This window comes from Alexandromys fortis, unplaced genomic scaffold (assembly GCF_014885135.2).
Source record: "Alexandromys fortis isolate MF-2015 unplaced genomic scaffold, M_Fortis_MF-2015_v1.1 scaffold_80, whole genome shotgun sequence".
Taxonomy (NCBI): domain Eukaryota; kingdom Metazoa; phylum Chordata; class Mammalia; order Rodentia; family Cricetidae; genus Alexandromys; species Alexandromys fortis.
This window is the reverse complement of record NW_026068174.1, coordinates 6136803-6151277: the sequence shown is the minus strand read 5'-3', so window position 1 is coordinate 6151277 and position 14475 is coordinate 6136803. Positions and strand designations below refer to the sequence as shown.

The window sequence follows — 14475 nt, the reverse complement described above, 5'->3', positions numbered from 1 at the left end:
AAAACTAGAAGGAGTGTACAGTTACAGCTGGGGTGACTCACTTGGGACTTTTTTAAGAGTCTAAAAGGAAGAACGTTCATAAACTCATTGTAGATCAAAGTACAGAACCAACTGCATTCTTTGCCTCCAGGAGACCCAGCCTGCATTCATTAAGGATGGTGTGGAAGATCATGGGGCCACTGCAAGCATGCAGCCTTCTCCTAGTGATTGTATCTTTGCCACAGGGGAGGACAAGTAAGTTAATATTCTCTATGACCTCTTTTTAGGTTAAAAAAATAATAATTTATGAACATTGGAAACAGCCTTAAGTACCCATTTGGAATGGTTACCCAATATAATGAATGGTTCACGGTATAGGAGTCAGAAAACGTTTTAAAAACTGGGGGGGGGGCGGGGAATAACATTGTTTTATGGCTCTGATTGTCTAAGAGAATGAAGTGTGCTATTGTCTCTAGAGCTGTAGTCAGAATTTTCTCGAATTTTAATATATTTCAGGTACCAGTTTCAAGAGAGGTAATCCTCTGTTTATTTGAACACGTCAGCTACAGGACAATATCAGCCTTAAAGAGGCTTTAAGGCCTCCCTCACATTTTAAAATACTTATTCATGGCAAAACAAATCAGGCCCAAGGCTGTAGCTGTAGTTTGGTAGTATAGTGAATGTTTAATTAGCGTAAAGGCTCCAGGTTCCATCGGAAACACCAGAAAACAAAATGACGGGGCTGGGCTGCTGGCTTAGCCGGCATCTTCAGCATGCATTGTAAAAGCTGGCAAGGCTCTGTGTTTGTGTAGCCCCAGCACTGGGGAGTGGACACTGGTGGAGACCGAGAACTCACTGGCCAGCAGAGCTGAAGTGGAAGGCTCTGTCTCAAGCAATAAGGTGCCGAGATAGAGGGTGTCCCCTGGAGTCCTCTGGCCTTTGTATGAGTGTGTACAGTTGCAGGCACTGGCACACTTACATTTAAGTTAGAGGCTGTGCAAACATTTGGGAGGACGGCCTAGCAGCAGCCAAAGCTCCATCTTTTGTTATCTGCTTCTGAACCAGGAAAATAAAAATGGAAACTCAGGAGTATGTTACAATGTAATGAGAAAAAAACTTATTAAAAATCAGAGCAAAAAGGCAAAACCAAAAACAAACAAACCTGTGGGGCAAGGGGGTGAATGCTTTTAATCCCAGCATTCAGGAGACAGAGGCAGGAGGATTTCTGTGACTTTGAGGCCAGCCTGGTCTACATATCAAATTCCAAAGCAACCAGGGGCACATGGTGAGACCCTGCCTCCAAAAACAAACAACAGCCAGGCAGTTGTGGCACACGCATTTAGTCCCAGTACTTGGGAGTCAGAGGCAGGTGGATCTCAGTGAGTTTGAGCCTGGTCTACAGAGCAAATTCCAGGACAGCTAGGGCTGTTAGACAGAAAAACTATGTCTCAAAAAAAACCCCAAAAACCAAACAAAACAAAAAACAAAAACAAACAAAAAACCCAAACAACAAAAGATATTTTACACCCCACAAAATCTTGTCTACCTCATGAATCATAATCATTTAAACATTTTTAAGTTTTACTGTACTGTCCAATAAAACATGAGACATACAAGAACAGATTCATCCATATTCCTATCACTTAACAAAACAGGTATTTTAAGTCAGTTTTTGTCCATATACATATTCATTTTTGAAGCTTGTGGTAATTATTAGAGATGGAATTTGCATTCTACCTTTGAACTTAGGTTTTAAATACTTTTCCATTTTGCTAGTCTTTTTCAGGTCCTTGCTTTCCTACTCCACCCACCCCTCCCCCATCAAAGCAAACGCATCAACCTGGTCATTCTCCACATCTTACCTATATTTACCAGCTCCAGTCTATATAAATGCATGGTATTTTCCCAAGGCTTTTCTTAATGAGAACCCCATTTTTTTTTCTATCAGCTCATTCTGGAGTTGTTTTGTACACACTGTTTCTACTTGGTGGTTGTCAAACTTCACTCTGCGTTTGAACCACCCTGGAAACTTTTAAATAGCCCAATAACCAGGTTATACTCCTGTCGAGCAATCAGACGGCCAGGAGCCTAGCATTAGAATGTAAAAGGTCACTAGGTGGTTTTAACGTGCAGCAAAATTTGGTGGCCATAATTTTTTGCCATTTTTCTCACTTTAGCTAATAACACATTATGCCACGCTCTCACACAGGTAATACTAGCACTTGGCAAGCTGAGGCAGGAGGATCTTCAGTTTGAGAACAACTCATCAACCAAACAAACAAAAACTACCAAACGAAAAGCATTATATCTAACGCCTTGTAAAATCACGTCGATTGATATAATTGCTTTTCATTGTTGACTGTATATTTTATTGCACCGTTGCAACATAATTCATTTAACCTGTCCTCTGCTGGCGGACATCTAGGTTAGACATTTGCCTACCTTAATTGCTTGTTCCCCCTATATCCGCAGGTTCTGTTATAACTGTAAATGGCAGAACTGAGAACTATGTCCTGGACACCCCATCTGGTGTCGAAGCCTCTCTGGAATGCGCGGTTCAAAACCACACCAGCGATGAAGAACTTCTCTGGTACCGAGGCGATGGAATCGTAGATCTGAAAACTGGAAATCAAATCAACAGCAGCTCTGTCTGTGTCTCTCCCATCAGAGAAGACGACGACGGAGTTCGCTTTACCTGCAAGCTGCAGAGCAATCAGTCGGTGTCGGTCTCCGTGGTGCTGAATGTTACTTGTGAGTGGAGGGGGAAAGAAGCTGACCGTCTTGGGCGTCTGCATTTTGTTAAGTGACAACTGAAGTCCCAATCTTGATTTGGCTACACTGTTCAATTCATGTCCCCATATGAAACATCAGAATGCCTCAATTTTCCCATCCCCTCGGGAGCACCGAGTATCTGCCAGTAACATTGAGCATTCTACACCCACCCTCCCACACGTGTGTCTCTCATCTCACAATGTTGCCCAGGCTAGCTTCAGATTTATGAGCTCAACTGGTTGGTCTATCTCAGTCTTTCAAAGTCAGCCACTGTACCTGGCTTATTCAACTAAAAATGAGGATATTCACCCTTTCGTGCATGTAACGACTATTCATGTTTCTTCTCTGTGAGATGTCTGCCCATGCTTTATAATTATGTTTCTATTTGGGTATTTGTACCTTTTATTCATTAATTTGTATCAGCAGCAGGGCCCGGTGGTACAAGGCCACATAATGCTGGCACTGGTGTGAAGCCTGAGGCAGGAGGCTTGTCAGTTAAAGGCCAGCCTGGGCTACATGGTAAGAACTTATCTTAAAAACAGCAACAATAACAAAAACAGTAGGGATTCAGGAAGTGACTAGGCTGCATGTCAAAGAGAAGGTTTTAGCTTTATTTGATTTTTATTTTATTTATTTTGATTTTTCTTAAAGGGCCAGTGTCCCTGAATAGAGGACTTGTTTAAACTTTTATTAACGTTAAATGTTTTAAAGGAATGGTTAATAGGATGTCTCCACAAATGGAACTGTTGTGCTTGGCCATCCTGTTCTGTATTCCAGCAGCTTCCTGTGTGTCTGAACACCACACACCACCCTTGTTGGAAATGGATACAGAATTCACAAAATGTCATTCTTCTGCGAAAGTTATTAATAACACAGCCCACTCAGGGTCTAATTATTCAGGGTGCAGATGAGACAAGCTCCTTTTCCCTCCTTCTTTAGGTTTCCCTCCTTCCTTACTGCCCACTCTAGCTGTTTATTAATTTCCGGAACATCTGCCAATAAACACAATGGGCGTAGATGAGAAGGGAAACATGGCTTGGCCGTTTCTTCTCCTGGACGTGGGGGAGGGGGAGGATTGGAATCATTGATGAAGATGAATGTGTCCGACTATCCCCGGTTACAACTGCTCTCACTGTGGAGGACGTAAGAGGAGAGGCATGGGGATTTATTAAGCTCCCATAGAGGCAAGATTTACCACTCTTAGAAGACTTCCTGAGGCAGGACCTTCTTTGTATAGGGCCACTGGGCCGATGCAAATTTGTGGCCCAGGCAAATGTGGTCAGACAAAATACAAAACCCGAGGGTGTGAAAAGCTTTCCAAACCGCCACCGCATTCTTAACAGTGGTCAGCATGCTACCGGCTTCTTCACAGGCATTGTTGCAATTAATCTTCACAGTGCAGAAAGGGCTCAGCATCCCAGTTCTTGTTTCTGTTTTTTTTAAAAGAGGAAACGGAAACTTTAACAGTTGAGTATCTGTCTCAGAGTCACAACAGAGGGCATGTATGGAATTGGGGCTAGCTACCATGCTTGTTTTTAGTGTTGTGCTGTTTTAGCCGACCCTCGTACAAATTGGATTAGTATAATACGCTCAGAGAGCAAGGACTATTTTTGAAAGAGGGTTCCACTATGTTGCCCTGGCCAACCTGAAATTTGCTATGTATACCAGGCTGGTTTAAAACTTATAGAAACCTGCCTGTTTCTACCTCCTAAGTGCTGGGATTAAAGGTGTGTGCGACCATGCCCAGCTATTATTATATATATATTATGTTCCTTATCTTATACAGCTTTAGGTATATCTTTTTTTAGGAAAAATCTTTACATTTAAATCATTTTATTTTATTGCTATATGTGTGTGAATATTTTACCTGCATGCATGTCTGTGTACTGTATGTGCCTAGTACCCACAGAGGCCGGAAGAAGCCGTTAGATGCCTGGAACTGGAGTTAGAGGCAGTTGCGAGCTGCCCTGGGAGCCACAGAAATTGAACCTGGGACCTCTGGAAGAGCAGCTAGTGCTCCAAACCTCTGAGCACCTCTCCAGCCCCTCATGGTCTATCTTTATAGCCCCCAAGTCTTATGAAGTTAGACCTGAATGTTCGTCATTTACTTTCATGTCCCTGGTTACTGCCTGTGTGCTTAGCACTCCACACATTTTTGTCGATTGGGTGAATATACTCCGAGAAAGATGGAAAGGGGATCTTGAATTGTTGACCGTGAACTAACTACTGTTCACTTCTAACTAATCTTGAATGCTTGAGTCTTACAGTCCCTCCCATTCTAAGCGGAGATGACTTCCAAACCGCAGAGGAAGACAGCGACGTAAGCTTGGTTTGCAACGTGAAATCCAACCCTCAGGCTCAAATGGAGTGGCATAAAGACAACAGCGTCCTGGTTTTAGAGAAAGGCCGTCACCAAATCCAAGAGACAAGTGAGTCTTTGCAGTTGTCAATCACCAAAGTCAAGAAATCCGACAATGGAACCTACAGCTGTATTGCTAGCTCAACTCTCAAAGTGGAGACCATGGACTTCCACCTGGTCGTTACAGGTAATTCTTCTTAAGTAATTGCTCAGCATGATGCATAAGTCAGAAGACGGGCTTGGTAAATATTATCAGGGCTAACCACTGGTGGTGACCGTTATGCTTTGTAGCTAAGATTTTTCATTGGAAAATTATCCCCGTCCAGGAGAATTTTCCTTAGGAATTCTAGTCTGAGTCAGGTTTGGTACCTATAATCTCAGCTATACAGAAGGCTAGGGGAGGAAGGTTGTGAGTTCAAGTCTTTCCTTGGTAACTTAGTGAGAACATGTTCAGAATAAAAAAGTAAAAAGGGCTAGAGGCTGGGGCTATAGCTCTGTGGTGCTTTCTTTGTGTTCAGGAGGTCTTGAGTTTGATCCTGGACACTGAGAAGGGCTGGGATAGCTCAGAGGTAGAGTATTTGCTCTAAATAGAAAAAAATCTAAGCCTGATGTGGTGGTGCACACCTTTAATGCCAACAACTTGGGAGGCAGAGGCAGGCATATCTCTGTGAGTTCAGGACCAGCCTGGTCTACAAAGCGAGTTTCAGGACAGCCAGGGTTATACAGTGAGACCTTATCAAAAAAAAAAGTTTTTAATATAGAAGAATATGCTCACTCCATATAGACCTCTGACTTTTGAGCTGAGATTCTGGGACCAAGGTAGAAAGCAATTCTGGTGTGACTTTGTTGAAGAAACTTCTGCAACTTCCCTTCAGCATCGATGTGTAGGAACTAGCCATTTGAGTTCACAGCCTGTAACAGAAGATAATTCAGATAATTCACAAATGCACAAAAGAAAAATATTGATAAGATTTTTTAAAGAAAAGATCTTTGAAACCACTCGTAATTCCTTTTTTTTTTTTTTTTTTCTTTTTGGTTTTTCGAGACAGGGTTTCTCTGTAGTTTTGGAGCCTGTCCTGGAACTAGCTCTTGTAGACCAGGCTGGTCTCGAACTCACAGAGATCCACCTGCCTCTGCCTCTGCCTCCCGAGTGCTGGGATTAAAGGTGTGCGCCACCCCGCCCGGCCCACTCGTAATCCTTGACTTCTGTCCTGTTACCTGATCAGCGTTGGGAGTGGGGAAACAAGGTAAATCACAGAGCCTTCTCCCTCAGCATTGTGTTCTCTTCGCTCAAGCTCATTCCCCTGTGATCACGGAGAACCAGTGAGATTTGAAGTGTTCTCCTGATATTTTATTCCCTTTTGAAAGATTTCATTTTGCTTTACGTGTATGAGTGTTTGCCTGAATGCATATGCGTGCCCTGTAGGCATGAGTCTCCTTGGGCTTCTTGCTCAGACAAAAAGGAAATTGAAAAGCCCAATGCCACAAAAGTATACCATTCCTTCGTGCACATTTGCTCTTGGGCGGGTATCAGGGAGCAGGGAAACAAGCTGAGGCTCCTGCATCCTGCTAGAACATTCTTCACTGTACCTATTCATTGCCAACCTTGCCATTTCCCAGGAAGCAAACCAACCTCCTTGCCAAATCCTGCATGAACGGACTGATGTCACCAGACATCAGTAGTTTCTTTCCTCCCCACACTAGGGAGCCAAGGATACAAAGTCAGTGGCCAATGAGGAGTGGGAGTGGCTACTGGTTGACTGCCCCATCACTGTGGTTACTGGGTTTTTCAGTAATTTGTCCTGCAGAAAAAAACAGTCTGCCTCAGGGCTGGCTACGTGATTAAAACCAACAACTACAACAAAACCCTACCAAAGAGCCTGTGTCCAAAGGGCAGAAGCAATGGAAGGGACACCACCTTGACGCTTTTAGACTTTACCCAGAACCTTTACAAAAACATGGTACAGTGAGCCACATGTGCTACTATTCTAATTAACTAGAAGACCACACTCGGAGACTGAGTGATTATAGCATCCCTCTTGGTTAGGAAGAAAGCATAATTGCTCTATGACCATGTTTTTTTTTTTTTTTTTAAATCACACGGCTTCTGTGGCAATCAGCAAATTGCCTTTTAGGTGGGCAGAAACTTGTTTCGGATGGAGGTCTGCCAAACCAGCTTGTTTTCTTATTTCTTTTTTCTTTTTTTGCTTCATTACTTCCCAGGCTGCCCGTTCACCTTCTAGAGCGCATGTGCTCTGCTCTGCTCCTGGGGCTCCCTGGGGCTTGATGCCGGATCCCCCACAGGCTCGCCCCTGCTCTGTGGGGGTGGTTTCTAAAGCACCACGAGACGCTGGGAATGGCATGAAGCCCTTCACCAGCACAAGAGTCAGCCCACGTGTTAATAACTATTTTACCAGAATGGTCCAAGGGAGAGGACCACCAAAACAGGACAAAGGGAGGAGTCCAGGTAGTTAGATGCCTGTGTCAGAGTCACTTTCAACAGGAACTTGAAGTGCAAGGGGAGCCAGTAGGTCAGTCGGTTTGTTTCAGCTTGGTTTGTGGAAGGAAAGTTGTGACATGTGGCTTCACAGCTTTCAGTTTGGTGAAAGACATTTCCTATCTGCAACAGCACTCTGATTTCTTCTCCTAGTCACCTGGTCTTCCCTTCCTCTCTGTCCCAATATGATAGCCTTCCTTGATGTGCAAGTGGAGGTCTCCAGTAAGGTAAAGACTGCAGTGTATCCCAGAGTTGATTAATATACAGCTGGGATTTTCTAGAAGGCTCTTCAGGCCACCCTCTACAGAGGGTTGACCCTACCCACACCTACATGAGAATAATTTTGGGGGAAGAGCTAGGAGTGGGCAGAAGTGAAGGACACTCTGGAGCTTAGGGTATAGCTCAGTGGTAGAATTTATGCTTAGCATGTGTTGGGCCCTGGGTTCTAGCCCTAGTATTCACACACACACACACACACACACACACAAAATGAGGAATATTTAATCCATTTGCCCCCACCCCAGCTCCCCTCTGCAATTATACTGAGCAGGAACTGGATATAATTAGAAGAAAATATTTAAAAGATAATTGGTTGGGCCAGTAAGATCGCTCAGTGGGTGCCCACTGCCAAGCCTGACAACCTGACTTCTGCCCCTGCTTCCCACACGGTAGAGGGAGAGAACTACCTCCCACAAGTCATCCTCCGAACCCCACACATCTACACACAAGTGAAGAAGTGTAACACAAATAAGTAAACTTAACGTTCTAGTGAGTTTTGTCTTCAAGCTGTCATGGCTGTCGCAGCCCCTTCACTGTCCTTCCTTGTCATTTAGAGAACTGTGGAAATCTTTGCTAAGGGTGGGAAGGCTGATGCCTGAAATTCTACTTCCTGACCAGACACCAAGCAGCCACTCTCTATATGTCTTGTCTGCCTGGGGCACTAGCACAGTACAGACTGACTGATGGACGGACCACTGTGCACGCTGCTCCTTGAGCCCAGCCATGTCTCCCGTCTGTCTTAGCCTAGGGAGCCCTTTCCGCCTTCTTGCTCTCCCAGCCCTCTTCCCTCTGTCTTCTTCTGAGAGTTCTCCTAAAAAACCTTTGTGCTTTTGAAAAGGTCTTGACTTCAATTTCCTTCTGCTTTCTGTGGCAAAAATAAATAAAGGAAAATAAAGCACAAAATGGACTGGACGGCCACTCGGGGTGGGGTACTCACATTTCAGAAACTCCCTTCACAAAGGAGGGGGCTCAGAATCTCCCCAGACAGTTTGTTAATTCTGACATTTTGGGTGAGTAATCTAACCTGTCAAAGACCCCTATTCCTCATCATTTGGGGTTGTTGCAAAGATTTAATTAAAAGAGTGGTGTGTGCAAATATAAGAGACCATGTTCCTATTACAAACACGTAAGTTAAAAGTTGGCTGCTCTTCCCTGTGTTTGCTTTCCCAACAGACAAAGTTCCAGCCGTCCCAGTAGAGGCAATCATTGCTGCTTGTGTCGTGGTCTTCCTGACTTTGGGTTTTGGGCTGCTTGCTAGGAGAAAAAGAATAATGAAGGTACCTAAGTATTCTAAGTTACTGGGGTAAAAATTCGTCTAAGAGGCCGGGGCTATGGCTCTAGCAGAGACTGTGACGCACATGCGCAAGGCTCCAGCATCTATCCTGTGTGGAGCTTTACAAGAAGAGAAGTACATGTGGACAAGCTGGGGTGGAAATGCCTATGGTATCACTGGCGGGGACTTTGGAGTTGGTTTCTCTTCCTTTTAAATTTCTCCTGCCCAGTGCGGCAGCGCACACCTGTCTTCCCAGTGCTGGAGAGGTAAGAAGCAGAAAAGTCCCAATCAATAACTTCCCCTTTCATTGTTGCCATGGTGCCCCTGGTACAATGAATAAACCCGGGGAGGAACAGATGCCTGCATTCTCTGCTCCTGAATACAGCCACATGCTCTGTAGCTGTGGGCTGGAGTTTGAGCCGTCCAACGGTTGGCATTGCTGTTTACTGTGGTTCAGAATATAGGTTAATGCCATGCATTTGACTCTGCCAGATCACTCAGGGCCAAAAAGGGCACATATGTGGCAGAAAATTTAAATTTAAAGAGAGACAGAATGCCCTAGGTTGAATTCATCAGTCAGTAAGTCATTTTTCATGCAACAGTAACTAGATCTGATTCAGGGCAACAGTGTTTCCCAAGAGAAATTTGCCCCACCCTCTATTCCAATCCAAAACATTTTTCCAAAGAAAGAAAGGGAGGGAGTGAGGGAGGGAAGAAGAAAGGGAGGAGGAAAAGAGAAAGAGGGAGGGAAGGAGGGAGGAAGGGAAGGAGAGAGAGAGAGAATAAGAGAGATGGTTTAGCAAGTAAGGATACTTGTGGCCAAGCCTGACTATCTGAGTTTAGTTCCCAGAGCCCACATGAGGAAAAGAACAGAAACCTCCAGGTTGTCTTCTGTCCTCCGTATATGCACTGTGGCATGATATTTCCCCACCATGTATGTGTACACACATACACACACACACACACACACACACACACACACACACACAAAGATTTTTTTAATATAATGAAATGAAAACCTAACTGTGAACTTTAGAAACATTCTGATTAAGATCAATAAAATCATTCATTAAAATCTATCCGCAGCACCCATTGCCGTGACGATACATTCAAAATGTTCACTCCTGACCTTAGAAAAGGATGCAAACTCACGAACCTGTGCTTGCCTTGTAGCTCTGCATGAAAGAGAAAAACAAGAATTCAGAGACAGCTCTGTAAGTACTCTGGCAGGGTGGGGGGTGAGAGTTGGGGACGGTGGGGGCAGGGTGGGGGTGGGAGTGGGGGATGGTGGGGCAGTAGGCTCACCTTCTCCAGAGACTGGGGGTGCAGGAAGGTGGAGGGGTTCAGAGGAGAACAGACCGTGGGGGAAACCTACCCCCACTTTAGAGGAAGGGTTGGGAGGGTTGCCTAGGGCAGGAACACCTTGGGGCTTTCTGCCTACTCTCTAAGCAGGTTTGACCAAGGCTTGCGCAACTGCATTGCCACACAAGCAACTGAGGGAGCTTGTCCAGGTAGGAGTCACTGCTGCCCTCTGTTCACACAGCAAGGCCAGGGCGCTTGGCCCCATCCTCCATGCTGTTACCTCTTATTGGCACGTGGCAAGTGGGCAGTGGGGAACACACCAAGGCGTTCCGCCTGAGAGGATGGACTTTGTTTTGATTTTTTTTCCCCCTTATTCCTACAATCATGGTTCGAATTAATTTCTTGCTTCATTTCAGATGAGAAAGTTGAGCCCCTGCCTGACACATGAAGAGTTCTGCATCAGGACCACCTCAGTTTGTGTATCGACATCTGTATTTATTGCTGCTTTTAAATTCCCCCCGATCCAATTGTCAGAGGTTATGAAGACGCATTTAGTTAATTACTGAACAGTGGTTGTTAGGACTAATTCAAGCTACTTATGGAGCTATTTCATGCAAGAGGTTTTAAAATGAAGATTCTGTTTAAGCCCTCTCCTTAAGAATATGTTAATTAATTGTGATTTATTCCTAATAGATTGGTAGCCATTTACTATCTGACTTATTTTTCTAGATAGGAAGACTAACTGACATTGGGGTTTTCCAAATCAATGCATTAGCCAAGAAAAAAAAAAAAGAAAAGAAAAAACCAAGAAGATCAAAGCAGAGAACACCATAGGATGACGTTCCTGGGTTGCCAGGGAGCACATGAAGTTGTAATTATCTCCTGATTTCAGTGTCCCTCTCCTTAATGTCTTAGGACTAAAGAAGTCCGGATCTAACTTCAAATGGAATAAATTTAGTATCATGAGATTCCCAGCGTACGTCCTTGTTTTCCTTATCTCAGCACGGCTGACGCTGTCATAAAACTGCTGTGAGGCCTGGAGTGTGGGAAGGGCAGGGTGGCCCTCTGTCTGCTCTCCCGAGTCGTTTGCTCTTTCTGTGCTCCTTAGGACTCAGCCTGTGCTCGGGCTGTGTGTATCGCTCAGTTCCCGCTCATCATTGACTCCCTCCACTTTCATTCTTTTCCTTCCTGGTTTTTTTCTTCCTCATAAGAATTTTCTGCTCCTCTCCCATGCAACTGGAGTGAGCTGGGCAAGAGACAGCAGTGGCCAGAGCCATCTTTAGTATTTTTATAGCAATCCACTTCTAACTTGAAAGAAATTTCTTTTCTGCTTTGTTCCTGTGCGTTTTTTTTTTTAAGTCCTTGGTGTTAACTCTAGTGCTCTTTACATCCCAGACAAGAAAAGGAGCCTCTCCCCTCTCCTCTTCAGAATGTGTTTAGTGTAATAAATATACCAGAAAAAGGAGGGGGAGAGGGATGGGTGGGCGGAGAGATGATCTGGCTTCCTGCAGGATTTCTCCAAGTAGAATCTGGAAGCCCTGGTAGGATGCTACAAGGATAAAGTAGGAGGACTGGGGATAAGTTGGAATGTTTGAGTGATTAGATAGGAGCTTAGAATGTGTGGAGACAACAGATCTCAGGCAGTGAGTGCTTGAGGCAGTTTGGTTGAGAAGGAAAAGGAAGTAAAATGTTCTTATAGAAATAGAGGCAAAGGCAGGAGAGCTGGCTCTGGTCTTGACCGTGTTGTCTTGGGCAGTCCTTTTCCCTTCCCTGGGCATTTGGAAAACAAGGAGGCTGGACTGGGAGAGCTTTACTACATTTTCATTAGCTTGGCAATTCTGATTCCACATGCTCTAGGTAAACGTGGGGAAGAGCTGACGAGGTCTGGAAAGGTAATGCCTTTGCCCCACATAGCAAAATTATGAATCACAATACGTCCTAGGACACATAGCAATCCTTGAGAACTGCAGGTCATCGGGAGAGAGTTTCTTCACCCGTGTACAGTACAGTGACCTTGCACACTGGCACCAAGACTGTGACCTACACACGCACAGCAATGTCATAAATGGCCACTGCACTTCATTTGCCTTTCTGTTCAGAGAAGACAGAGTCAGCAATAATACTATGTCTCCTGTTAAAGTCACGGGCCGCCTGCCTAGGCCATGAAACTACAGGCTTCAGAAGTAGGCCCTGTCTGTTGTCTCTTCCCCAGGGCTGTCTCTACTACTCTGACATAACCCAAATCTTGACACTTGGACTTCTAGTTTTGACTTGAGCTCCAGTTTGGGTGGAACAGACAGATGTAGTTGCTCCTTTCTGTCTTTCCATAAACGCGGACACCTTGTATTGTTATTTTTCTTCTTTTTGAGCTTCATTCTTTTTTTAAGGATTTTATTGTTATTTTTAATGTTGTGTCATGCGTGTGTGTGTGTGTGTGTGTGTGTGTGTGTGTGTGTGTGAATGCAATGCATATGGAGGCCAGCAAAGGGCATCAGATCCCCTGGAGCTGGCATTACAAATGGTTGTGAGTGACCTAACATGGGTCTTGGGACTTGAACTTAGGTCTTCCCTAAGAGCATTTGTGCCCTTAACTGACGAAACAGCTCTCCAGCCTCTCTCTCTCTCTCTCTCTCTCTCTCTCTCTCTCTCTCTCTCTCTCTCTCTCTCTCTCTCTCCCCAATGCTGAGGATTGAACCCAGGACAAGTGCTCTACCAGTAACCTATACCCTTTATCCCACCATGTTTTTGCCAGAATTAATCTATCAAGCAAATTCTACTTATTGTAGTAATTTCTCCTCTAAACTTTAGAAACATTTATTAATGATATTTACTTGTTAGTCTGAATTTGCATTAGGATAATTCAATTACCTATTTGATATAGTTCCACCTAAAAGCAAAGAAAATGGTACTTTATTTAAATTCTACAGTCTTTTAGAGGTTAACAGTGTAAGCCAGGGGTAGTAGAAAATGCTTATATTCCAGTCCTTGAGACATGAAGGCAGGAGTATTCGGAGTTCAAGGTCCACTTCAACTACATAGTAAGTTTGAGGGTAGCCTGGGCTAGATGAGCCCTTGTGTCAAATAACAACTACCAAACCCCAAAAGGAATAGTTTTGGGGGGTGGAGATGGGAAACATTATGATAAAAAATATACTGTATAAAATTTTCAAAGAATTAAAAAATTAAAAATAAAAGGAGCAGCAAAAATACCCAATATAGCCGGACAGTGGTGGTGCATGCCTTTAGTCCCAGCACTCGGAAAGCAGAGGTAGGTGGATTTCTTTCTTTTTTTTTTTAAGATTTATTTGTGTTATCTATCTGCATGTACACCTTTATGACAGAAGAGAGCATAGATCCCACTATAGATGGTTTTGAGCCACCATGTGGTTGCTGGGAATTGAACTCAGAACCCCTGGAAGAGCAGCCAGTGACCTTAACTGCTGAGCCATCTCTTCAATCTGAGGCAGGTGGATTTCTGTGGTGGGTTCGAGGCCAGCCTGGTCTACAAGAGCTAGTTACAGGACAGGCTCCAAAGCTACACAGAGAAACCCTGTTTCAAAAAACATATATATGTTTGTGTGTGTGTATGTACGTATGTGTGTGTATGTATGTATGTACACACACACACACACACACATATATATATCCAATATCATCATTAGTGCCTGGCTGAATAGTTGAAGATGGCTTCCCCTCCCTGCCAGTTTTCCCCCTTCAGTCGCCTCTGTTATGGAGTGGCAAGGACTGTATGTTAGAAGCTAACTTTGACCTCTGGAGAGAGAATTGATTCTTTAAAAGAAGTCAGAAATGTGTATTCGTATGTCTGAGTCTCCATATTTAATTTGTTTGGTTGTTTGTTTGCTTTGATCCTTAATGTCTAGGAGTAGATGTGTTCTCTCCTGCTAACAGAGCCGTTTCCTGACAGAGATCCTAACCTGGTGTTGACGTGGGCTTTCACCAACTCACTGAGGTTTCTGTCACAAAGCTCTTGTACCAAATGCAGAAATGTTAGGT

At 44.2% G+C, this 14475-nt stretch overlaps 1 protein-coding gene and 1 long non-coding RNA gene across 7 annotated transcripts in view; one reads left to right on the top strand and one right to left on the bottom strand.

Annotated features, from left to right (window-relative positions):
• The window catches only part of Tmigd1 (transmembrane and immunoglobulin domain containing 1), a 164274-nt gene extending 152845 nt beyond the window's left edge, over window positions 1–11429 (top strand). For 4 of the 6 annotated variants that reach the window (XM_050128917.1, XM_050128918.1, XM_050128920.1 and 1 more), the window contains 7 exons: window positions 131–234; window positions 2452–2730; window positions 5019–5297; window positions 9060–9163; window positions 10333–10373; window positions 10612–10670; window positions 10878–11429. In XM_050128917.1, the coding sequence (XP_049984874.1) occupies window positions 131–234; window positions 2452–2730; window positions 5019–5297; window positions 9060–9163; window positions 10333–10373; window positions 10612–10670; window positions 10878–10909 (898 nt within the window). In that variant the 3' untranslated portion in view covers window positions 10910–11429. The remainder of the gene's footprint in view (window positions 1–130; window positions 235–2451; window positions 2731–5018; window positions 5298–9059; window positions 9164–10332; window positions 10374–10611; window positions 10671–10877) is intronic. The other 2 variants (XM_050128922.1, XM_050128921.1) reach the window with 2 other exon arrangements.
• LOC126492458 (uncharacterized) lies at window positions 2742–10599 on the bottom strand. Its single transcript, XR_007589592.1, has 4 exons — window positions 10465–10599; window positions 10316–10334; window positions 5886–6022; window positions 2742–4181 (listed from the first exon to the last, which is right to left on the bottom strand). It is a non-coding gene; the product is annotated as an uncharacterized lncRNA (long non-coding RNA).
• Window positions 11430–14475: the final 3046 nt, after the last annotated feature.